The sequence below is a fragment of the Vulpes vulpes genome, chromosome 15 (genome assembly GCF_048418805.1).
Source record: "Vulpes vulpes isolate BD-2025 chromosome 15, VulVul3, whole genome shotgun sequence".
NCBI classification, from domain to species: domain Eukaryota; kingdom Metazoa; phylum Chordata; class Mammalia; order Carnivora; family Canidae; genus Vulpes; species Vulpes vulpes.
This window is the reverse complement of record NC_132794.1, coordinates 109335484-109362000: the sequence shown is the minus strand read 5'-3', so window position 1 is coordinate 109362000 and position 26517 is coordinate 109335484. Positions and strand designations below refer to the sequence as shown.

General features: G+C 50.9%; 1 protein-coding gene across 1 annotated transcript in view; it reads right to left on the bottom strand.

Annotated features, from left to right (window-relative positions):
• The window catches only part of BTBD16 (BTB domain containing 16), a 39766-nt gene that overhangs the window by 4983 nt on the left and 8266 nt on the right, over nt 1-26517 (bottom strand). Inside the window, exons 4-10 of the mRNA XM_025992654.2 lie at nt 24836-24925; nt 23802-23916; nt 21020-21089; nt 19559-19689; nt 11888-12007; nt 1973-2064; nt 625-707 (exon numbers count right to left, since the gene is read on the bottom strand). Coding sequence (XP_025848439.1) covers nt 625-707; nt 1973-2064; nt 11888-12007; nt 19559-19689; nt 21020-21089; nt 23802-23916; nt 24836-24925 — 701 coding nt within the window. The remainder of the gene's footprint in view (nt 1-624; nt 708-1972; nt 2065-11887; nt 12008-19558; nt 19690-21019; nt 21090-23801; nt 23917-24835; nt 24926-26517) is intronic.

Here is a 26517-nt window from a genome sequence, read left to right as displayed (position 1 = left end):
GGCCAATGTTTTCTATTCTTGAGAATCTCCCCTAAGAAAATAATTCTCAGTATAGTAGAATAAACTATCATGTTCAAATTTGTTCATCACAGTCATTTATCCTAGTAAACAATCAGGAACACTGCAAATTTTCTACACTAAGGGAAAAGCAAAGTAGCTCTGTTTATAGCAGATGTTCTTGGTGGAAGAGTTTGCAGCCAATAAAACACAATGACATCTTAGCAGTGGTTGTCCCCGGGGGATGGGTCTGAGGCTAAGTCTTTTCTTTCTCTCCATTTCTCTGCACCTTAAAGATTTCCAATAACAAGCGCATATTACACATGTGTTGATGGGGGCTTGGCCAGGCGGGTGGTGCAGGCGGCCCCCTCCCAGACCCCATCTCACGCTTGGCTTAATAGTGTGCATGTGTGCAGCAGCCCCCCCCCCCCCCCCCCAGGGTGCCTGGCCTGGGCTTCCTCCCTCTGCCCCTTGGGCTTGGCTTTTCCCACTGCCCTGGAGGAAGAGCCAGAAACACCGGACCTCAAGGGCCCAGAGGTTTCAAATGCAAAACACATCTCCAGAAAAAGCCAAGTCAGAAGAGCGATAAATTTCAATAATTGTTTCCTTGCTGAGCTGGCAACTCACTGCGTGGTAATGGTTGGCTGTAACCCGGATCAACCAGGACTCCGGGAAGAAATTAATGTGCCTTAACTCCTCCAGATTTTTGCCTTGGAAGAAACACAAAGAGAACATTTTTATAGATGTATTCATCACAGACCCGCAGAAGTCTAATTTACAGAGAGAGAAAGGAGGAAGTTGAGGGCTGAGGCTTGGAGGGCCTGTCCAGGGCCCCGGGGATCATAAGGTGCATGGAACCCAAATGGGACAGCACCGAGCACTTCTCCCCAAAGTGTTTAGAGCCCCCTGGCCGAAATCTTGCCCAAGAAGGGGAGGTTGGAGTCTGATCTTTGGTGTCTTTAGGGTATCAAGAAGCAACCTGGACAAAACTACCTGGGGTCCATCACCTATCCCTGGGTTTTAGAGTTACGCATTATATCTGGATAACTGGAAATGGCTTTGAAAAATTTTCTAAATGTCCTTTCATTTATAAAGGTCTCCCTGGGGGGCCACCTGGGCAGCCTCACATGCACTAGCCAGTAGCTTCATCTTTCCAAGTCACAGAGGCCTCTGCTAGGCCCAGTGCGTGAGGCTCAGAAAGCCAGGTCTGTAGCCTTCTCCCCAGCTACTGAGCGAGTGAGTTGGAGGGGACGCTGCTCAAAGAGGTAGGGCTCGTGGCTAGATGACACCAACACAGCCCTGGGCAGCTGCATATACTTTCACAATCCACATTGCCCTACATTCAACATCATATTTCACGGAAGCTCCGACTATCCCTCACTTTACAGACCAGGACCCTGAGGCCAGGCAGTTACATGACTTTCTCGAAGTCAAACAACTTGGAAGTGACAATGCCACAGCTTAGCCTATTCCTTTAAAAGCACCTGATGAGGGGTAGCCTGGGTGGCTCAGCGGTTTAGCGCCACCTTCAGCCCAGGGCATGATCCTGGAGGCCCAGGATCGAGTCCCACGACAGGCTCCCTGCATGGGGCCTGCTTCTCCCTCTGCCTGTGTTTCTCTCTCTCTCTCTCTCTGTGTCTCTCATAAATAAATACAGTCTTCAAAAAAAAAAAAAAAAAGCACCTGCTGAGGGATGCCTGGGTGGCTCAGAGGTTGAGCATCTGCCCTTGGCTTGAGGCATGATCCTGGGGTCTTGGGATGGAGTCGCGCATCGGGCTCCCTGCATGGGGCCTGCTTCTCCCTCTGCCTCTCTCTCTCTGTGTGTCTCTCATGAGTAAATAAATTTTAAAACATCTTTTTAAAAATTAAAAAAATAAATAAAACACCTGCTGAGCCTCTCCAGAGAGTCGCTAAGGGGTGGGGCGGGTCCCACCAGCCCTCCCAGGAGGCACTCACCGGGACAGGCAGGGCTTACCTTTGATGATGCCGTGCAGGCGCACACACAGGAAGAGTGGCACCAGGCCCTGTCCTGTATCCTGATCCAGAAACGAATACTTCTTGGGAAAGCTTAGCAGAGGGGTAAAGAGGAACAAGAGACTGTCACAAAACTGCTTTCTGGAATTGGCAGAGGTGGGGGGAGGGGGGTAGTGGAAAGTCATGTCAAGGAGACTGGTGGCTTCACCAGTCAGGGTTACAGATAGGGCTTGGTTCTCTCTGGATGGGTGAGGTGGCTGGAAGCAGAGGGCTGAGCCAGCCTGGGTGAAGGCTGACCCCAGAGGTTATAATGAGACACTGGGTCTAGTCCCCTCGCCATCCACCACGGAACGACACACATGGCAGGTGCACAGTGCATCTTATGACGTGACTGATGCTAACGAGCTACTTTATAGAGGATTTTGAGAGGCATTTCTCACTTGGGTCTCACAAACTGCTTGTGGGCCAGATGGGGCAGGTGTCATGGGCTCTATTTCATAGACGAAAAACAAAGGCTCAATGAGGACTTGAACCCAGGACTTCAGATTCCTCCTCTACACAGGCTGCCCTTTCAAGAATGGCCAATGGGGGCCTTCAATAGTGCTTTCTGGTAGGAAAGCCATCGACCCTTGGGCAGTTACTGCCCATACTAAACTCCAGTTAATTTCCACATGTGGCTGAAGGTCAGGGCTGGGTTGAGATCAGATTCCCTTTGAGAACATGCCTACACGTAGACACACCCACCCACCACTCTTGTTTTGAAACAACTTGTTTCGTTAAAGGGTCACTTTTCGCCATTGGGGACACGGGGGTAATTTTTCCAAGTCCCTTTGGAAATGCAAAGTCATTCCCTCAAGGCAAATCCGTAGGAGCCCAGCCAAGGGCGCTTGTAGATTATTTTTCCATGAATCAAGAGTGATGTCCAAATCACACCCTGTCTCAGCCAGACTAAATGCACCATTGGCCCCGTGTCCTGGCTCTGCTGGGGGTGCCTGCCAGCCTGCTGAGGACCATTTGCTTTCAGAAGACCTGAGAATTCCTGGGACTCTCCATGTGATGGTCCCAGGAGATAGCTTAGGGATGCTGGGGCGTGGTGAGAGGGAAGAGGGGCACACAAGACAAATGAGTTGTTTCAATCCAATGATTATTAACTAGAATCCACTGGGTGCCAGTCTCTGGGTGTGGACACATCAGTCATAAATAAAGACAGGCTGATACTTTCAGGAAGGCAGTGCTATTCATCTCAGAACCAGCCCTCCATTACCCAGGGCAAGTGGAGCTGGGCTCGTGTGGGCCCTGCCGGGGCCCTGAGAACACAATATTTTAGCTGGACAGATAACACTCGCTTGCCCCCTTCCCTGCCTCTCTCTCACCATGTAATAGAAGACCAAGTTAGGTGGCATCACTCTGGGTGCAGGGCTCAAGAAGGGAAGACTGGGCCGAGCTGGCACAGTTCACCTACACCCCCGCCAAACTCAGTGCTCCTGGGGATGAGCCTGCACCCTTGGCAAGGGCCCCCACAGCCTGGCACTGTCCCGAGAAGTGAGCACTTGCTGGAGCTACAGGTTAAGACAGTTTTAATTCAGAAGGGAAAGGACAGTGGGAGGACCCCCCAGGCACCAACTCTGCAGTTGTGTGGGAAGCCTGCCAGGAGAGTGGAGGAAGCCAAGGCTCCAGATTCTCCCAGAGAGAGGTGCTCAGACCTGACAGCCCATCAGCCAGGAGCTCTCCAGACAGACCTCCTCTCCCAGAGGATTTGGGGAAGAGTTTTGTTGAGACAGGTGATTGGACTTTAAGATCCCTGTAGGCCACAGGGAAGTGGCTCTGATGGCAGCTGACGTGTGAGGTCATGAGTCTGTTCATCCATTGTCCAACCACGCTTCAGCAAGCCTAGGCCTGGAGTCAGGCAGACCAGGCTCCAGTCTTGGGCCAGCTGGCGCTCAGTCACGTGACTGAGCCTCTCTGAGCTCTAATCTCCTTCTCTGTCACGTAGGGACGACAGCCACATATGCCTCTGCGGGTAGCTGGGAGGGGTAAAGGTGATGGTGCTGGGCACAGCTGCTAGTACCCAGCAAGTACCCCCTGCCTCATGATTACTACCACTGTCCTCTCATCCCTGGGAAAAGGACTTGGACTCAAGCTGGCTAAGGGCATGATCACTGCCACCCTCTAAATGGCCCAAGACATGGGCCACTTCAAAGGAGGAAAGTAGTGGCCTCAGCTGCTGAAAGCTTTAGAGGGCTATGGTCCAACACCTTGAACCAATCAGTATAGTCCTGCCCCTGGATACTGGTGAGGTTGATTGTTGCAGAGCCAGGACTCTACCCAGGCCTCCTGAGAACAGCCCAGGGCCTTTTCCATCTTACTTGGCTCCTCTCAATTTTCTAGAGACAGAGGCATCTACTATTCTCTGGTTCAACGATGAGTGCATTCACCCAACTTTCCCTAAAGTGAGAGGAAGCTGACGCTAAGTAGAGGGGGCCTCTTTGGACGGCTCTGTTGGTGGGATCAAATGCTGGCACGGCTCTAGCTGGCACTCAGTGCTGCCTGTGCAAAGATCTCTCTGGGTTTAGCACTGACTTTTCTGGGGCCAACTTCAGGCCATGGTGTCTGCCTCCAAAAGTTCTTTAAGAAACTCTTTGGTCATGACCCCTTTGGAGAGGACAGTTCCTAGGCCTTGAGATTGAAAGACACACCCCAGGTTGGCTCTGGGTCCTGCTTTCAAGGGCCTGGGGACAAATCCCCCACAGACTTCCTGAAAGGCAGTGCCTGGGACAAGTGTCCCTCTGACTGGCATAGGCTGTAATTTTAGAGCTGCTCCTAGCCACAACCTTCTCACTTCCCCCATCCTGTCATATGCCAGTCATTTATCCTTCCTGTGAGCATCTGACTCAGGGCCCCATTACCCCAGTACTTCAAAGTTTAGCCTTAAAATACACACTTCTGAATTCTGAAACATGATGCTCCATGGATGGACCTTGAGGACTTTATGTTAAGAGAAACAAGCCCAACGCAGAAGAACAAATACGATGTGATTCCACATTCAGAGATCCCTAGAGGAGTGGAACCCATAGAGACAGAAGTGGAGCAGTGGTTGTCTGGGGCAGGGGAATGGCTCTCCATTTATTGTTGATTGGATACAGAGTTTAGTTTGGAAAGATGAGAACATTCTGGAGATGGAAGGAGGTGATGGTTGCACAGCCGTCTGAACGTACTTACTGCCACCAAACCACACACACAAAAATGGTTAAAGTGGTCGGTTTTATGTCCTGAATATTTCACCATAATAAAAGACAATGAGGATTATAAAACATCATTTCTATGAACAATATATGAAATAATAGTTTAAATTTTAAGGTGACATTTGGGGGGGGAAAAGTTGCACGCTTTGGGGCCATAACTCACGATGAGAGGGAAACAAGGCTTTTTTCAAAATGTAACTCGGTGTAGACATGGGCACCTTCAGACAGTCGGAAGCCAGGACCCGGTCCACCGGGCTCCTGACCCCACAGCGCAGCACATGAAAACGATTCTGACTGCTGCCACCACCGTCACCTACCAGACGTCCCTGCCCTTCAGAAGCTCCTGCCAGGGGGCCTGTTCCTCAAGTCCCAGTGAATCTGCACGGGTCCTGGTAGGAGGGTATTGCCAGAGTCCACGCAGGGACGCACGAGTACTGCTCACGCCCTGACCCACAGTCTCCCAGCCCGTCGGTGGCAGGGCGGGACCCAGACCTGGGGCCGCCCTCTGCTACCTACACCTTATTTACCGAATGTTTTGTCTGTCTCTGCTTCTGAGTCTGTAAACGCCAGGAAGATGGGGCTTGGCATCTGTTTTGTTTGCTCTCATCGTCTCAGCGCCTCTTGCACGGCCTGGTGCTCGGTGGGCTTGCAAGATGTTGAGTGGATGAATTGGATGAGGAGCTGGTCCCGCCAGCTTGGCAGCCTCCATCCTAGCATCCCTCCCTCCACTCGCCCACAGTGTCTCTTCGAGGAATGCCAGCTGTCCCGCCCCAGCGCACGCACACACGCACGCATACCACACACACATGTGCACACAGGCCAGGCTCTGGCAAGCTGATCTTCCTGTGCTGATGGGGTCCCACCTGCTGTTGTTCCCATGCTTATTTTGCCAGGCCAAGTGCTGTCAGACACTCATTGAGACCCAATTCCATGTCATCTTAGCAATGAAGTCAGTCCTGACCTTTGCCCAAAAGCAGAACTGGGTAATGGTAATCCCATCTGCCCTAAGGACCTCCTACATCAGACACTTTACACCCCTGAGGCCCCTGCTGCGTCTCTATTCTTATTGAAGAAGACGCGTTGGGGCTACCCAGTTTGGGTGGAAAGCCAAGAAGGCATATGAGGGAAGTGAAAAGTTAGTAAGGAATAGGGATCCGTAGTATATAGGGACCTTGAGAACAAAGAAGTTTCAGCTTCCAGAAAGCCAAACACTAGGGGAGCAGGGGCAGTGTGGTCAGAGCAAGAGAAGAAATTAAAAAAGGCAAGAAACACAAAACTCCAGTGGTGAGAAACCCCGTTGCCCCCAAATATATCCACCTGCCTGCACAAGGGTTGGCAATCCGAGACAGAACGATTTAATGGCTCTCATGTCCGTGACTCATGGGGTATTTCAGAATGAATGTTCTGGTTAAGAGATCAGAGTTGTCACACCAGGGGTGCCCAGTTTCATGATGACTCTGTGGCCACATCTGCAAATGTCACTCATTAATTACAATAGACACCCGGCTCCTGGCTGCCCTGTCACACAGCGTCACAAAACAGGCTCAGGGGCAGCCTGGGTGGCTCAGCGGTTTAGCGCCGCCTTCAGCCCAGGGTGTGATCCTGGAGACCCAGGATCGAGTCCCACGTCGGGCTCCCTGCATGGAACCTGCTTCTCCCTCTGCCTGTGTCTCTGCCTCTCTCTCTGTCTCTGTGTTTCTCATGAATAAATTAATAAAATTAAACAAAAACAAAAGCAAAGCAGGCTCAGGTGTCAGGGGTGCAGGGTGTGGGTGAGGCGGCCCTCCTCCAAGGCTCCCCTTGCAGGCAATGGGGCGGGGGGAACACAGCGTTGGGTTTGTCAGGCCAGGGCCCACTTACAGGGTCAGCACATGCTCTCGTGCTCTCTGCAAAGAGAAGCTCAGAGGACGAATCTGTCTGGTGGGCAGGTGAGATCTGGGAAGGCTTCCCGGAGGAGCCTTTGGCCAGTGCTGTAAAGATTGGGTCAGATTTGGAAAGGACCAAAGAAGGAGGAGACACTCAGCCACAGCGGTCAGGCAAATCTAGGAGTGGGGATCACGTGGAGATTGGCTTCACTGGCTGCTTTCAGTGACTTTCTTCTGGAGAGGTGGTAAGCCCGGTGCTGGGACCCATCCTTCGGACCGAGAGGGGCCCATGTAGTGATTAACAAATCAGTTAAGGACTAGAATTACAGGTCTACTCACGACTTTCCTGCAACCCAGAGAGACTCAAAATTCTTATTTTGAGTGTCAGAAGATCCCGGAGACCTCAGTCAGCCCCCACCCCACTACCTTGTGGCCGAAGGATCCTGAGCACGCCCCTTGCCTTCCCTGGCCTTCTGTCCCCAGACAGATTTTACAGATATTCCGTTGAGTGAAAGGGCAGACAGACATTAAAAAGTGTATACTGTAAGATTCTATTTACACAAAGTTCAAAGGCAGCCAAGACATCTTGAAAGTAAAGGAAGCCAGGATGTTGTTTGCTTTTTTTTTCTGGGAAAGGTGGCGACTGAGATAAGACGCTCGAGGTGGCTGGCCCCAAGTCTGTCTCTCGGGCTGGGCACTGCTGACACAGGTGTGTGCGACTTTGTGGAAACCCACTTGAGGTTTGTGCACTTTTCAGCACGTATCTTATATTTTGATTAAAAATGTATTTTTAAAAAAGCGAAACATTTGCCTGCCGCTGGCTCTACTGATGACGTTTTTACAGCTTTCCTGGACTCCTCGGATTGCTAACTGGAAAGAAATGATGACTTTTCCTCTGTGGACAGAGGCAACAGCTTTGCTTACATTTTTTGTTTTTCCTACAAGGAAATGTTAAATTTAATTCTGGCCAGCCTATTTGTTTTTCTAAATTAACAGACTGTGGGTGGTGACGGGGTGTGTGTATGTGTGTGTATGTGTGTGTATGTGTGTGTGTGTGTGTGTGCGCGCGCGCGCGTGAGTGGTCCCTTCCTATTATACTTAGCGATGAAAATAAGCTGGAAGATGTTCATACCCACCTGGCTAGGCAAAGAAACTTCCCCTTCACCTTGCCATTAGTGTCCCTAGCATAGAATGCATGTTTAATAACTATCTGTTGAATGGATAAAAAAATTGGGGAAAAAAAATCAATGAATTAAAGAAAACTGGACAATAAGAAAGGCTTGGGCCTATGTTTTTCTTTGCAGGCACGGTTGGCATTGGAAGAAGAGTCAACTATTCAAATACCTTCCCTCCTTGCTTGTTTTCTGGACATTGCTAAGACAGATAAGAAAAGGGGCATCTGACCTATTTTTACTCAAATACTGCTCCAAGCGCTCGGATTTGGATGCTGAGCTAGCCAAGGCCATACCCAGGGCTGCAGAGCACTCTTGTTGCCCCGGGGGTCACAGGACCCCCTCTAGCTCAGAATCAGACAGCCTGTCCAACCACCACCTGTTATGAAAGTACAGTCCCCCCCCCCCAAAAAAAAAAGAAAGTACAGTCCCTTTTGGGAAGTCCCCATATTGTGATGGCTTCAACATGTCCATCTGACCACGGGAGATCCCTGATAAATCACTCTATCTTTTATATTATGTCATCAATAGTTGCAACTTCAAAGACTGGAACAAAGAACCAACTTCCTTGATTCTCATTCCTTAGCCTACAAACTGTCTCCCAGCTGGGGCTGCTGCTGTGCCCCATCTTTTAGTGCCCATGGCATGTCCCTGTTGGTGGCCACAGAAACTTGACAAGCTGTTCCCTTAGGCCTCATTAAACTGTGTCGGGTCAGCTCCCATGGTGACCCAACTTTGGCCCAAGCTGGCTGTGACTTCCTGTAGGCTCCCTCCACCACGAAGAGCAGAGGTAGCTTCTCAAAGCCTGAGCCTTCGGGCCACCAGCTCCACTGGCCCAGCAGCCCCGAAACCTTATCCTACTGTAGGCCGGCCTCGGAGATCCTCAGGATGGGATGGTAAACTCGGAGCATGGGTGCCACCACCCACTGCCATGGGTAGGCTAGACATCACTAACTTCCCCCAAGCCAAGAGAAAGCCTTAGAACCCTTCCTTGTCTAGAACAAGATGACCACAGTCATCGGCCCGTGAGCCCTATTACCTCAAGTTGCTACAGACAGGTGTTCTCTGAATTTTGCATCAGCATAGTAAGACCCTCTCCTGTGAGAGGAACCAAGCTACACAAAAACAATTGATGGAAACTCATCATTCAGTAGCTCTTCCATGCATAGCACAGTGCCAGCTAAGCTGGGGGTGAGATAAAGGCCCACAGACCCTTCCTTTAAGCTGCTCATGATGCACCTGGGGAGGTAGGACGTTATGTACACACCAAGTGGTGGTAAGGGACTGGTCACAGAGACTCTCAGGGGAGGCCCTGCAAGGACAGACTGGCAAAGGGGACAGAGCAGGCTGGGGGCAGGTAAGCAGGAGCAACAAGGGCTGATAACCTAGGTTAAGGGGTCTGAGGACTCAGGGGATGTGCATTTGGGAGGTGGAGCCATTGACGAGGGAGCATCTGTTCTGGGGCAGAAGAACCAGGATGAAAGAGAACCACCTACAATTCTACAAATGCACACATGGTCCTCAAGATTGGGGGTGGGCCTGGGCAACTGCAGTGGCGGGGAGCACCCAGGTCCAGGTGACCTGTCTCTTCTCCCTGAGGGACACGAAGCTTGCTGTGGAGGGAAGGCAGGCTGCTGGGAGTCACTCCTGTGCCACAATCAGAGAAAACAGGGCCCGGGTACCACATAGACACTCACAAGCGATTTCCAACAAGGAACAAGGTGGCCTTGAGGGCTTGGGAAATGCCTTGGAGGGTAGAGGTGGGCTCAAAATGGAGCCAGTGTAGATTGGAGAGGAATGGAAAAGCTAACAACGGTGGGGAGGAGCCTCGGGACCCCAGCTCAGGAAAACCGAGGACACCCCACTCTCAGTGGAGGGGGCTACACACCCAAGAGCCTCATTCCCACTGTTTCTCCCACATTAAAAACACCGTTTCCACATCCCAGCTCATTTCCTACCTCCTGATTCTAAGATGTTTCCAGTATGAATGCTAACTTGGAGCCAAAGAGCAAGTTTTCCTGGTGCACATGACTCACAGGAAAAAGTGTCTCTTGAGCTATTAAAAGAGTCGGGGGGCGGGGGGGGGGGCAGGCATTTGCGTTCAAAGAAAATTATATAGAAACTAAGCAAAGTGCATATCATTCTGGCACTGAATACCGCTTTCCCCAAATAATGAGACAGGGAAAATGGGCTCTTTCGTTTACATGGTGCACAGATGTTCCAGAAAAGGATTAAATGCTTCAGAACAATGCAAATGAAACTTGGCTTAAACAGGTCAATCTGCTGATGAATATGTGGAAGATGTGTTTATCTGCTCCGCTCACATGTGCACAAGAAACAGAGCCTCTTGGCTTCCTCGAACACCTTCTCGTGCCTGGAAGCCCCATTCCTGCTGAGGTGGGGAGCGGACGCATGAACCCAACAGCGAAGGTAATGGCATCAGTGACTCCCCCCAGGCCGATCCTCTTGAGGACCGCCGGGGACCATCTTTGGCTACAGGACCACCCCACTCCACAGCCAGCTTGCATGACGTGAGCACATCTGCCAAGTTTTCACTGAGGCTAAAGAGGCACGAAATGAGCCCCATGAAGTATCAATCCCGCCCCTGCACCCCTGCCCCCAAGCTGCCACTGCTTAATGGGGACACTCTTGATCGAACAGATAGAGAACTCTCACAGCAGAGGGTGGCACAGGGAGGGGATGTTCACTGCAAGTCCTCGGCCAACCATAACACTGAACCCAGAGGCAGCCTCAGAATCTCTCTGAACACGGTGCCCAGGGAGCTATTACTGAGCTGGCTGCAGTGGACTCAGGAGAGGAATCCTATCCACTGTTCTAGGAATGGGGAGCAAAGTGTTTGGGATTCAGCAAGCCTGAGTTCAAGTCAGATTCTGCGTCATCACTTGCATGATTTCTGATGAGATGGCTCATCTCCACCTCCCCTTTCTTCATCTGTAAAATGGGAATAAAACCAGCCCCGGAGTCTTCTGCGGAGTAAATGAGATTCCAAATAGAAAGTGCTTATCAGAACGACTGCCCTTAAGGAGCATAATTAAATGGTGTCCGTTAAACTGAAATTATTCTTTTTCACTGAAATTTTGAGATCTATCATCTCTAGAATTCACAAGATTAGAGAGTATAAGATGCTGAGTAAATTCAATGAAACCTTTGTGCATTCAGGTGCCCTTCCATTTGTCTAGAAAATTCAGACTGTCCTATGCTATTGTGAAATATAAGCAAGGATGATCTGATTTAGATACATTTTATTTATTTATTATTATTTTTTTTTTAGATTTTTTTTAGATACATTTAAACATGATATTTTTAAGGTCAGTGAGGTTTGGTAATAAATTTTCCTGAATAAAAGGAGTACCCTGTGCATCCTTTTACTGGACAGAGCAAGTGTACAGAAGCACACGGTTATCTCACATTACAACACCTACATATTCTTCACGCTTTCAAGTAAGCCACTGGCTCAAAGGCATCACGTAATCCTAAGCCCCATCAAGAAAATTGCATTCTGTGTACTCTCGATGACGCTATGAAAAATCACATCACTGACGCTTTTCCTCCAGGATATCACAAGTGAAAAAACCATTGTATGTGCATTTCATCAACCCACACTGAGTTACGTTACCTGTTAAAAAACGCCAGCACGGTTTCATGCACCGGAACTGTCTGGATTCTGTGGTTCAGTTGCAAGAAGACCCACAAAAGTAGCGTTTTCAGAAGATGAAACTCATTAAAAGTGAACAACCTGGGCAAAATAGAAGAGAAGAAATTTTAGGAGAAGCAACTGAAGTCATTTGGAAGAAAACAAGAAGAGAAAGTTCAGGAGGGAGACACCACCACCCCTGAGTCTGCAGGTCACTTCAGACAGAGATGTTAAATGACGTCCTCAAGGTCACGGGAGCTGGGCTGTGACCTCAGCGGCCTGCCCCCCGCCCCATGTGCTGCCAAAGCAACGGCCAGCTTTAATGAGCCCTTACTATGGACCGGTGTGCCTGAGATGTTTTCATATCTTCTTTCACTGAAATCCATATAACCATCCTGCCTAGTTGGAATATATTCCCCACTTTTATAGATATGTAAATTCAGACTGACTCTATGTTTCTTTAAATTTTTATTATCTCATTCATCGTTTTTTTTGGATTAATTTTTATTTTTAAATATTGCACTGCATTATACTTCATCTGGACAACTAAAGTTTTTTGGTGTCCCCTTAAATTTCGCACCTGAGGTAAGTGCCTCAACCACCACATTCTAGTCCCAGCCAGCACTGAGGGCAAAATAGCTTAGTCAAGGTCCCAGGATTCTGGGGTCAGACCTGGATGTGGGTCAGTCCAGCCGCAAGCCGGCTGTAGAGCCTCCTGCAGGTGCTCAGTGGCCCCACAGCCACAACTCCCTCATCCGTAGATAGTGGTGACAGCAGATGCTCAGAGGCTGTGTGAGTGGCAGCCTGTTTCCTGTCGCTGCTGTAATAAATAGCCATGAACCAATGGGCTTAAAGCAACATCCATTTATTATCTTATAGTTCTGGAGGTCAGAAGAACAACATGTATCTTCCTGGGCCAAGATCAAGGTGTGGATGCATTCTTTCTGGAAGCTCTACACAGAATCATTTCCTTGCTTTCTCCAGCTTCTGGAGGCCACTCACATCCTGTGGCTCGTGGCCCCCTCCTCTATCCTCAGGCCAGCAGCAGCACAGCACCTTCCAATCTCCTGCCACCTCTCACTTTCCTGCCTTCATCTTCTACATGCCAGGATCCTTGTGATTATATTGGGCCCATCCGGGTAATCCAGAACACGCTCCTGGGCTCCAGGTCATCCATCTGCAACCTTGTTTCCCCTTTGCCATGCAACCTAACATATTCACAGGCGCTGGGGGTTGGGATGTTGACATTATGGAGCTGACGACACACACACAGATTGCTTAGCGGAGGGCCTGGCACATAGGAGCGTGCTAACAAACGGCAGCTCTGACTCCTAGGCAGCAGCCGGGCTGGGTCTTGGCTGCAGAGCCCACGCTTTGCCTGCACTGGCATGATACTTCTTACCTAGAAACAGGTGGTAGGAAGGAGGATGTCACCCCCTACAACGTCAATTCTGTAAAGTAAGGGTATCTCCCAAAGGCCTTCTCTGAAGCCTCTGACAACTTGATTATCTAAGAAGTCATTTTAATGTTTCTTAAACTCCTTGATATTTCCCATCTTGACCACAGAGATGACATGCTGGTTTCAAAACCTATCAGAGCCTCTGCACCCATCACTTTGAGTAGTCTTGGTGGGTGGGCCCCAAGCTAAGTGGTGACTCTAAAGGGTAATGGAAATGTCACCCACCCACCTTTCACGCTATTTCTGGTCACAGTAGAACATCTCTTTGTTCTTCTTTGTTTCCAGGCCACCTACAGATGCATGGGCTTTGACTCTGGCCAGACAGGACCAAATTTGTCACCATCTGGGCAATGATGGTGAGGCAGGAGGGGGGATGTCACAGAGCCACTTAGTATATGATGCACCTGCAGAGAACTCCACCAAGACACCAACCACCACTGGGCTGGGGAGCTATGTGACTCCCAGTGCAGAATCCAAGCCCGAGGTCCCCCAGCCTAGAGGTTCTTTGGGACCTCACCAAGAGGACCAGGCAGCAACATGGGAGGAGTCGTTGGGGTTCCATGAATCAGGGTCCCGGTTTTACTTTTATTGTGGAGGGTAATTGTTCAAATAAAGCTCTCTCTCTCTTTTTTTTTTTTTCAGGGTATACACTTCCATTTTATTTAAGTCATAAATATTTTGAGTGTCCATTAGGGAACCCAAACCTATATTTTAGCTGCTACAGTGGACCAAGTACTCTTTTCAAGGTATACCGATTCCTTCCTTTATTCCTCCCTCTCTCTCTTCCTTCCTTCTTTCCTTCCTTCCTTCTGTCTTTCCTTCCTCCATCCTTCCTTTTCTTTCTCCCTTTCTTTCTCTTCCTTTATTTTTTTTTATTTAATTTACCAACATACAGTGTAATACCCAGGGCTCATCACATCACAAGTCCTGTCTTTAAAGATTTATTTATTTATTTATTTGAGAGAGAGAGGAAAAAAATGCATGGGGGTGGGGCATGGAGGGACAGGAGGAGAGGAAGAGAGAATCTCAAGCAGACTGCACACTGAGCATGGGACCTGACACATAGCTTGACCTCAGGACCCTTAGATCATGACCTAAGCCAAAACCAAGAGTAGGACGTTTCAATGCCTTTGCCACCCAGGCGCCCTAAACCCTCCCTCCAGCTTGAGGCCAAGTACCAGTACCCTAAAGTACTGCTTCCTGCTGAGGACATTCAAACATATTCTCAGTTACTTAAGAGCTCTGACGGCCTCACAGAGCTCTCAGAGACCCTAAACTTCCCTCCGACATAGGTGAACATCTGGGCTGTCCTACTTGTGTTTATTGGTGCTCACTAGTCGCCATTGGGATGTAACTGGTATTTGTTCTTTAAGAGAAAAATGTTTTTAACGAGACACTGTCTCTTTTTTTTTTGAGAAAATTTTACATAAATAATAAAGGGCTCCCTTTGAGTATAGGCTATAGAGAAAGCTGTATCCATGCACAGAAGAAAGCATGACAAGGGTGTCTATGGCAGCACTGACTGCCACAACAAAAAATAAAGCAAAATAAAACAAAAGCCCATTAGGAAGAGGATGAAAAATTGCTATTTATTCACTGGAACCCTGTGCAACATCAAATTTAAAATGTTAATTAGATATGTAAGTAACAACATGGAGAGAACATATTGCATTAGGTTAGTAAATAAAGTAAGCTGTCGACCAGTACGGCCACTATAAGAACATCAATTTGAAGTTTAAGCTTTTATGAAACAATATTACACATTATTTGTAGACACGCATATATGTAGTAAGAATATAATCACATGGATCGGGTTTATTCAGACGCAGGACAATGGTCTGATTGTCTTTAGGGAGTTGACCTCTGCTTTATTGGTTATGTTTTCTTTCTTATGACAAAATGTCTTTGTTCATTTTGGGAGATGGCTTCCAATTGTGTTTTCTATTATCCTCCTACCTTTAAGTGTTTTTATAATAAAAAATAGCTATCAATATCCTTATTAATCCTGAATATCAATAAGAAAAAATGAGTCCTCATGCAGAGCACAGCAGTGGACTGGGCTGGTAAAGACCTGGGGCTTTTTTTTTTTTTTTTTTTTAAGACCTGGGGCTTTGAGGCCACTCAAATCTGTGTTCAAATCCCAAATCTCACGCTGCATGGGGGAACCTGGGCTAATCTTTTCATTTCCCGTAACCTCCATTCCACAGGTGAAAACACAGGTAATATCCACCTCTCTGGGCGGCCATAGGAGTCAGGCCAATAACCCACCCCGTGTCCTGTATACCGCAAGCGCTCAACAGTTGGTAGGTATTGTCGCTATCAGCCAGAGAAGCATCAGCTTCAGGAACTATTATGTTTGAGAGCCATGCCCCATGGTGTTCCAGATACTGGGAGGAAAGCTGTGCGATGGGCTCGCCAGGGAGGACAGGGGTGGCTTCTCCTGGGGATTCCTGAGCCCCCAAGACTGGTGGTATCACGGACAGGAAGCCAGGGAAAAGTGGGCAGAGCTCCGGGTTACAGGGCAGCTTTCCGTGCAGATAGGAACTGGACAGCTGGCTGAATTTTCCATTTCTGAGTCTAGCAGGAGCTTGGCTTCCAGAAAAGCAGAACTTGGAATGAAGCTTTCATGGTATTAGAGTTCACGGAACAGGGTAACCTAGCGATGACCTCTAAGGAGAAACTTAATTGGAAACCCAAGGCCCAGGCAAAGAAATGAAATCCAGAGGCCCCGGAGGTCAGGAAAACCATGTGTACTTTACGCGAGGCTGTTTACAAAACCGAAAGCAAAACCCAATGAAAGATGAAGCCAAAGAGACTTCAGAAAGGGAAGGGGAATGGCCCAGAAGTTGAGACACCTGCTGAGTGTTTGGATGCTGTTCCCAGGAGGATCAGACACCATGACCACAGTCCACACTATGAAGGCCTCTGGGGATTCGGGGGATGCAACATCCCTGACCCCTCAAGGGTTGGCAATCCCACACACCGCTCTGGGGGCCGGTGACTCGCCAAGACAACCCAGTCCTAGCTGAGTCCTGGTGCCTGGGAGGCCTGGCCTCTGGGACATGTAAAGAGGCAGCGTAGCGTGGAGGGTGGGAGTCTGGACCTTGGAGCCTGAGCACTGGGCTTGAGCCCAGCCCTACCTTTTATCATCTCTCTTATCTTGGGGCCAATAACTGTAGCTACCACCCAGGGTTGTGGGGTTGGAGGGACAGTGCACAGAGCACAGCGCATATCCCAGAGTGCTTGATAAAAGTGAACCCATCCAAAGGTTTGTTCTTAATCAGCTGCGGTCCAAGGTGCCAGATCCACCAGCCAACGAGTGTGCGCAGGTGAGGAGCCTGGGCCTGGGTAGATTTCTACAATCCCACCAGGCCCGGGTGCAGCCAGGCCCCCTCTTCCAACACCCTCTGTTCCCCTCGCTCCCTCCAGCTCCAGAGCAGGTGGCCGCTAGACCTCAAAGGGGCAGGCAAGGAGAAGCTGCCTCCAGGAATGTGAACGTGAGGCCTGGGAGCTGTCGGCCTGGTGCCTCCCGGGCACATGGGCTGGTGACGTGCTCAGGGCCACGGGGCTCTCCCCTCCTGCCGCTCCAGCAGCAGATGGCTCTGGACTGTGTGCACACAGCCCCGGGGGAGGGGCCGGAGGAGCAGGACCCAGTTCCCACACCAGTCATGTCTCCCCGAGCTGGTGAGTCTAGACACTTGACGTGGAAAAGTGCTTGACCTCTTTCCTGCCTCGTGTACGTTTTGTAAGGCCCATCCCATCACCAAGGTTCTGGCTGTGGTCAGACAGTTTTTCCCTTTTCTTGGTTAAATGCTTCCAGGGCAGGACAGCTCAGTCTTTCCAAGGGAGGGACAGTGTTAGGAAACGTCTAAGGGATGCCATGTTTATCTTTTCTTCAATGGTTGTGTAACCTGTGCTCTGGTGGAGTGGGGGGGGCACATGTGGGGAAAAGCACTAGGGGGTAGGGCAGATTGACACCAGAGCCCACCCGGGGCCCCCGGGGCGGGGGGGTCTTCCTCAACACCAAACCCTGTTCTCCCAACTTCATTTCTCTTTAGGTGTGAGGGCATCACAAGCCACTTAGTGAATGCAAAGCAACAGTGGAATGAATCTGTCCACAACTAATTTCTGAATGCAGAAGCCTTCCCATCCCATAGGCATGAGTAAACATTCAATTTCTAATACACAGCTAACATTTTAGTCGAATTTACTTCTCACTTTTGAAATTCACCCAAAGAGGACACAATCTTGGTAACTTGGCAATGGGTATCAAGAGCCATTTAAAAAGTCCCAGAGAGGGGATCCCTGGGTGGCGCAGCGGTTTGGCGCCTGCATAGAGCCTGCTTCTCCCTCTGCCTGTGTCTCTGCCTCTCTCTCTCTCTTTCTCTCTCTCTCTCTCTCTCTCTCTCTCTCTGTGTGACTATCATGAATAAATAAATTTTTAAAAATCTTTAAAAAAAAAAAGTCCCAGAGAGTCATGACAAGTCTATGCAATGTGTCACCCTAAACCAGACCCTGCATCGGAGGAACGAATGTTATAAAGGAGAGCACTGGGCCAACGATGTGAGGTATTAGCATCGATGCTACATTCCCTGCAGTTGATAACTGCATTGTGATTAAATTTTTTTTATCAGCAAATAAACACTGAAGCATTTAGAAGAAAGGGTACATGATGTATGCACCTTGCCCCCAGAGGGTTCAGAAACAAGATGTGGGTACGTAACCACATACAGGTGCAGATGGCCAAGCAAGTGGCAGAGATTGAACAAAACAGGGTAAAGGGTACATAAATATTCTTTGTACCATTTTGACACTTTTCATTTCAGTCTGAAATTATTTTCAAATAGAATATTTTTAAAAATACTTTTTACTTGGGGATCCCTAGGTGACTCAGCGGTTTGGCACCTGCCTTCAGCCCAGGGTGTGATACTAGAGTCCCGGGATCAAGTCCCATGTCGGGCTCCCTGCATGGAGCCTGCTTCTCCCTCTGCCTGTGTCTCTGCCTCTCTCTCTCTCTCTCTCTCTCTCTCTCTCTCCCCGTGTGTGTCTCTCATGAATAAATAAATAAAATCTTTAAAGAAATACTTTTTACTTGTGACAAGAACAGAAAGTCCTTTTGATTTCATCATGGCACTTCTAGAAATTTAACATGGGAAAATAATCTGAGATAAAGACATGTACGTTGAAGGATGTCACCAAGGCGCTGTATTTATATTGGTAAAACACTAGAAATGACCTAAAAGGTCAAGCATTGGGGACGTTTCTGTGAATTACTCGAAGGATGGGAAGGAGCCAGGCATCTCAGGCAGGAGGGAGAGCACACCTGGGGGTGGCAAGGTGCTCAGCACGGCTGGAGTCTAAGGTAGCCCCGTGGATGCCCCGTGGCTGGGGAGGCACAGGGGCAGATGGGCACAACAGAGGCCCCTTGGCTGGATGCTCTTGGAGGGGCTCAAGACACAAGACTCTGAGTTAGACTAGGTCCCTGTGGTGGTCCAGACAAGAGCTGGTGGAGGTCTGGCCTCCATCCTGGAGCCTGAGGAGAGAAGCCCATAGCGATGGGCTGGGTCTGGAAGGGTTAGTGACACCCTCAGGGGTGAGGGCAAGTGGTGTGCACAAGGACTCCCAGGGCCCTAGCTTGAGTGAGTGCTGGAGGAACACAGGGCAGGGCCCCAAGGGTTGGGTGTTGGCTTGAGCTGTCAGGCCCAACAGATGTCGGGGTCAGAGCGATTCAGCAGAGGAATCAGGGCTAAAGATAGGAACTGATTGAGGAGAAGAGGCTTTGTGCTCTGTTTTCTGCTTTTCTCTACTTTCTATTTTCCACAGTGAAGGTTTATCAACATTGTCAGGATGGTTTTTTTTTTTTTTAATTACGTAGGCAATTGCTGAATTAATCACCAGGTGAGTAACGAGATAGCAGGCACCCAGAGGGTCCCTATCCCAAAGCAGGCATGAGAAGGGAGCCCAGCCCCGGCCCCACCCCCTTACACCCACGTTTCGGCCCCCACCTGGGGCTGGCTGTCCGAGATGGTGCGGAGTCTGGGACGGAGCAGGTGCTGCACATCGGGCCTGGCCAGCTGGTGTGTGGCTGCGCCCCCCTGCAGCACCTGCCTCCCAGGCCCAGCCCTACTGCCCCAGGCCCACTGCATGGACAACTCCTGGTCCCACATACGGCACCCCTGAGGACCAGCTCTGACCTGGGGGACCGCAGCACTCTGTGAAGCAGCTCCTGCGGGATTTTCCGGAGGTGGATCTGCCTCCCCACCAGAGGGACCAAGTTCATTTCCAGCCACTTCTCACAGGCGGTGGTGAGCTGCTCTTCCTTGTACTGAGAGGGAAAGAAAAGCCGATTGATAAGGAGATCCCTGAACTCTCAGCACCCTCTGCTGGTCTGCAACGATGCTACAAGCGTGCTCTCAGGCCAGTCCTGCAGCAGACCTGTGCGAACCTTTTCTTCAAAATACAGAGCCCGCCCCAGACAACATTTTTAGAGTGTTTGCTATGCTCCCAGCCCTGCACTAGGTTGATTTAAATGAACGCTCACCCCAGTCCTACATGGTCGCTTCCTTAATTATCCCCATTTTACTGATGGAGAAACGGAGGCCCCAAGATCACTGCTCTTGCCAACAACGGTCATACAATTAGCAAGAGGCAGGGCCAGGAGCAAACCCTGGAGGTCTGACCACAGGGTTGCACACTGAAATCGCTGGGCTAAAGTCAGTCACTGATCCTGGAAGGGTCTGCAGGGTGGACCCCACATGGAGTTCTGAGGCTGGTAGGGGGCACGTATCCTGACATCAAAGTCTAAACAAAATGAGAACCTTCTTCCAGGGCCAGGGACCTTGACAGGTCTCGGTACACCTTGCATGTCCTTGGGGCGACCGTCCTTCCCAGGCCAAAGAGCAGCCCAGATGTGCTGGTCAGAACTGCTGACCAGGATGCAAAGCTGCTGCCCACAGAGTGACTTTCTAGTAGCCGGCGGAGTGGAGGACACTGCATTGTCTTTAACGAAACAGGCCCCGAGCACATTCTCAGATGCCATCGCAAGAGCTTATGACGTGTTGATGGTGCACAAACCAAACGTTACAGTCAGATGTGCCTGTTTCACAGTGTGAGTGTCCACCCAGGTCAACGGTGGCCTCGAGGAGGAAGGCTGGGTCAGGCAGCCTGGGGTTCAAGCCCAGCACCGCCACTCAGACACTGTCACCCACATCAGACTGCTCCCCTCCTTGGGTCTCACCGTTCCCCCCGATAACGAGACCCTAGGTTACATCATCTATTCCCAAAACTGACACAGTGACTGGGCCCCAGGGGTGGGGTGAGGTGGGGGAGACAGTTTCTCCTGACTCCAACAAGAATGTTCTGGAAAGTTGTCTGCTATTTTGATGAGAAAGGCTGTGCTTTCATTTATCTCCCTGATTTGAAGGCTTTTTTATTAAAAAAAAAAATTTTTTTTAAATTGGTCTTAAAATGTCCTTTTAAAATAAAATGATTTTTAAAATTGTTTACTTGGCAAAATAAACCATTGGTACCCATAAGCGGGTGCTTTCAGGTAGATCTTTGGGAGCTGAGCCAGTCGGGTGTGGGGTAAAATCCCAGGGCCTGGGGTGCTCCTAGAAGTCTCCAGGTGCGGCGCACTCCGCCCAGGTTATCCTCACCTTGCAGCCAGCCAGGTAGAAGCTCTTGATGGTGGTTGGTGTGAGTCCGTTCATCATCATGGCCACACACCTGCAGAGAGAGAAGCGCGGTTCCTGGAGGGCCCCAGGCTGCTTTCAGAAAGGTTTGCATCCAACTCCAGGATGGTGGCAGAGGTGGGAACCGGGGAGCCAAAGGAGTGTGCTGGAGATTGTTTCTGCTGCTCCCCAGGCACAGTGCTCTTTAGCTGCTGGCTTTTGCCAATGAGACATGTGAACGGAATTAGCTGGGCTTGGAGTTGAGGTACAGAAATTAGTGCTCCAGGAGGCCGACATGCTCACCTGTGCCCCTGTCACTGTCAGACTCATTGGCCAGGCTGGACTGGGATGGCAGGCTTTCCCAGATCAGGGGACACAAAGCAAAAGCTGAAGCATGCTCACATGTGCATGCACGCAGCAAGCATGGTCCCCCTGTGTCAGTGCAGGCTTGTGATGCACAAAACCAAGGAATAGTACCAGATGGAACCAGCACACACACACTGCACCGCCCGAAGACAGGCGGCCTTGGCTGTGTGTGATCCAGACCTAAGCAGCCATCTGGGTGATTTTGTGCTTGGCTGGGAACTCAGCCAAGATGACCTTTGGGGTCTGGTCCAGCACCTGGATTTGTGATGCTATCAGAGTGACCAGGGCACTTCCGTTCCACTACATGCACACATGCACACCCACACCCATGCACTCCCACCACTACCACATGCACACACACTGAGTCTTGTGCTGCCACACCCCTGCCAACTGTACCAGCAGCCTCTCAAAGGCAGGTGGGAGCCAGACCAGCTGTGGGCAAGGCCCACCTGGATCTGACCTGTAATACCCTGCACAACTATCTGGAGAATCTTGAGCAAGGCCTAACCATACCAGGCCGGCCTAGCTCTGCTCATCAGCGCAACGATGGCTCATTATCTCCAAAGGCCTTGCTTCTCTGCCATTGAAAACAAGTCATGGGGCGGAGGAAGGAAAATGAAGAACCGGTCATTCTTGGCTGAGCCCCAAAAAGCTAGGGCTAGGACTCTAAGAGCAAGATGGGGCTTTGAATCTGGGCCTGAGGTGGGGCAGCCAGGCCTGACAGGCAGATGACAGTGGTTGCAGACCTTGCTGCAGGAGGGAGGCTGACCTTCCCGCTTTCCGGTCAGAGATATCAGAGCACCAGGAAATAGTTAGGAATGTCCTGAGCTCAGGAATGTCCTGAGCAAGGAAGCTATGATTTTGTCATTATTGTGAAGGCTACACGGAGCTGCAGATGGGTGATACATGCAATGCAATGGGGCTTGGGAAATCTCTGCTAAACCCAGCCCGGCAGCCATCACCTGCAAGGTGTAGCCCGGATTCCTGAGTTAGCCCCAGACCCTGCACGACGTGGCTCTGCTTACACGTGGCTCTGCCTACACCGGCTGGTCTCCCACTTCACAGCCACCCACCCTTCAGGCCAGGCCAGGCTGACATGCTGGAGCACCTTTTCAAGACTCAGGTCCCCTCAGTGTGACCTCTGTTGTCACATCCAGGCCTCTGAGAGCTCATCCCTGTTGAGGCTTCTTGACACTCTTGAGTTGTTTCAGGTGCCCCAAGAATGAGATACTGGCTTCAGAGCCAAATCTGGCTGTGTGGACTCTATAAAAAGTAAACTGAATTCTGCAAGAGTCTCGGGAGAGATTCTGTCCCTGCCCTCCCTAGAGCAGCTGATATCCTTTCTTGACTTGGACAGGAAGTGCATTCATTCATTCATTTCTTCAAATGAAGATCTTGAGGCATAGGGCAGAGCAAGCCAGGTGGACCATCACTGCCCTGAATCCCCTCTCTTGGGGATCATGGGATCAGGAAATCAAAGAGCTATAAGATACCACCTCCGTGTTCAGGATGTGACTGCAGTAAGCACACATCCCTGGAAAAGCCCAAGGGAAACGACAAAATAGTCTAGAAAAACGAATCCCATCAATGATTTTTCCATTTGGTTCACTTACCCTTTCCTAAATGTTACCGGAATGGAGTAATATTACTGGACACGCAAAAGGGGAGTTCTAAGAACTGTTCTTGTTAATCACAGGGACCTATTTACTTGAAATTAATCATCCGTAACACAAAATGTTCCATTTGGGATCCCCATCCTTCATTCCACTTTACTCATTTCCTGTGCCCTGGAGACCAGAGGGCAGGAAGCTTTGGAGGGCAGGGACCTTGTGGTCCTCACTATTCCCGGTGTCCTGGAGACACCCAAGACATCGTCCTTGAAGGAGCAGGTGAGTGACTGAAGAGTGAGAGAATAAAATGGCAGGTGACTGGCCCCAAGCAAACCCTGCCTCAACCACACGCCACAGCAGGGAGGAAGCTGCTGACGGTGGAAAGTCAGCTTGTCTTCAAATGGCCAGCTGAGGGGTGTGTGTGCTAAATGAGCAGCTTTTTAAGCTAACACGGGTGTAACTGATAAATCGAGCACGGTTTGCGCACCCCTGGGAGGTCATCTTTGCAAACCTGCAGAGGATCTCCCAGGCAGAGGACACCCCATTTGCATCACAGGCCGTGTGAGGCAAGATTGGCTGGAAGGAGCGTGTTGCTGGAGCAGCGGCTCGGGTGTGAGCTCACAACGTGTGAATTAGCCTCGGTTCCTCTGCAGACTCACTGCTGGGCTCTCTGCAGAGGGACCCAGGTGCCCCAGCCCACGAGAGAGGGACGATCTGTGAACGGGCCAGGAGGGCCCCCCTCCACCCGGCCCGGGGCTGGCCCTGGCCCACGCCTTGTCACGCCTCCTGACCTTTGAAACAGGCTGCTGAACTGGAGAATGTGCGCGGAAGCCAGCACGCCCAGCACGTCATCCATGTTCATCTCCACCTCGCGCAGATAGAGGCTCTTCAGGGCTGTGGCGAAGGCTGGGGGGCAGCAGCCAAACGAGAAAGCCGTCAGCGCAGGGCCCTGGGCCCTGCGGCCCTCCCCCGTGGGCGCCTCCCCGCTGGATGCTGAGCGTCCCCTCGCCGGGCGGGCAGGGTCGCCCTTAGAGGAGATGCACCTGCTCCGACGTGGGCGCACACGTAGCCCGGGCCCCCAACCTCCCCGAGGAGTTGAGGATGGAGCCAAAGAAAAGGCCGCCGCTGCCGGAAGAGCGTGCTCTAAGCCCAGCCTGCAGCCTGCGCCTCGGCCGCGGCCCGCACTCGCACACCATGCCCTGCGCCTGTACGTGCGCTTTCTTCTCTGGACGTGACGTTTAGCTCACGGCCGATTTTCCCCAGGGTCTGGGGGCTTCAAAAAGGTTAAGGACCCGGGCTGAGAACTGAGCTCCCGTGACCCGGGAGCAGAGGGACCGGGCCGAACCCAAGCTGGCCCTCCTGAGCCCCATGAGCCCCGCAACACGGCCAAGGCTGCCGGGGACAACCCTCCGGGGCACATTCGCAGACCATGACAGCATGTGGCAGCACACGTGCCGCACTAAGTCAGAAGTCCGTCCCTGTTTCCAGGTGGCCAGGCTGGGGTGGGGCAAGGTGAGCCCTGTGCGGCTGGAGCCCCCCGGAGCGGGAGGGGGTGTGCCCAGTGCTGCCGGGAGGGCGGCCCCGAGGGCTTCCCGGTCACTGGGTCTCTCTGACCCACTGCCTGCTGCCTCCTTCTTCCCCAGCATCCTCCAAGCCTCCTCCCAAGGATGAGCCTCTCTCTAGCACCTTCTCTGCTCCGCTCAGCTGTTTCTCATAAGGAAGGCCTTAACACCATGGTCTGCTTGCTTGCTCTAGTGTTGCTTTTAAATCTGGGAGGGGCGCGGTTCAACGGCATTCTTGGCATAAAAAGACAGGTGTACGTTACCAACTTTAGTGACCAGGGGGTCATTGATCTTCAAGGAAATGATCATCTTCTTTATGGGGGGTCTTTCCTGGACACTCCCACACAGCTGAGCTGGCAAAGGAAGCAGAATGGGGACGTCAGGACCCGAGAGTGGCAGTGACTTGCGTAGGATACAGTATGGGGGCCGATGGCCCTTTGCACAACCTTGACCTTGGCATTCACCACACCGTGTTTTGTTTCTGTTTGCTTGTTTAGGGGATGCAGTTTTGAAATGATTGTTCAGAAATAGCTGAAGACTCATAAGAAGTCGCAAAAACAGTTCAGAGTTCTCGTGCACTCCTCGGCCACCTTCCCCACTAAACTTACACAGCTACTGAGACCCCGAAACTGGGAAAGAGATGCTCTCGCTGCCCGAGATATTTTTCACTGGGCCCTGCCCCACTCTCTCTCGCTGCCTCCTCCCTCTCCCCCTGTAGACTGCAAGCAGTTTGAGGGCAAGGGGTGGGCCTCTGTTATCTCTGTACGCCCAGTACCCAGCCCAGACCTGGCATGAGATGGAACATAGTGAGCAGGGGACGAAGTCATCCACCCAGTGCTGTGGAAACTTTGCCCAAAGATGTCCAAGCAGAGGACCCCCTGCCACCAAAGAACCCCAGGAGGCCAGGAAGGGGCAGCCTGACTCACCACCAGCCTCCTGCAACCACTCAGACTTATTCTGAAATGTGAGTTACAACACCCTCTGCTCTCAGGTCTCCAGTGGCATCCCAAGGCCTTGGCACAAAGACCAAGCCCCTCCAATGGCCCCAAGAACTCTAGTCTCTGGCTCACTGGACCCCAAAACTGCCTCCTTGTGGCTGGTTCCACAGAAGAGTCGCAGGGCTCCATCCCTCCCCCATCAGAGACCCACATGACTCTGTGTTAGGTTGCACCCCACCCCTACCTTCCCCCAAACTGGCTTTATTCTTCCTCCTAGACTCACTACTACCGCCACCTGCTACCACATCATGTATCTTCGGGGCAGGCACACCGATGGCTTCCTCACAGCTCCAAGATCGACACGGTCTTGTCCAGAGTAAATATCTGCTAAATTAACGGAATGAGGGGACTCTAACAGAATCCCAAGCCTAGCGAACTCAAGGTTCCAGGTACTAAAAATGGCCTGGGTCAGGATCCAATAAAGGATGTCAGAGTGCGAGCCACGGAGACCACAGAGAAAAGGGGAGAACAAAGATCCATTCAAGGTGCTTCCCTCACCACGCTCACGGCACCTGGCTCTGTTCAGGCTCGTAGTTAGCAAATATTTATTGAGCACCTACTGAGTGCCAGGCCTTGTTCTCTGCTCTGACTCATTTTCCTCTGGGCTTTTAGGACTGCCTCCCGCCTGCGCGCAGCACTCTCCCGCTCACGTGCGCTGGGGGCACAGACACCCTCGGGTGGTGGTACTTCATATCATGACGGGTCATGCTGTTCCTTGTGCTTTATCATCATCTTGGGTTGGCCCGTCTGTCCCCCAACCCCCCAACACTGAGTTCCTAGCACTATGCGTAGGATAAGTTAAGCACCCGATATATGTTGAGGGAAGAAGGGAATATCATCCGCTAGGCCAGAGTAAGTGGAGGGGTACCATTTCCTTTTGGGGGTTCCTTGTAGAGAACAAATGGGTCCTGATAAAGTATAGCTCATCCTGGACTCTCAGTGGGAGA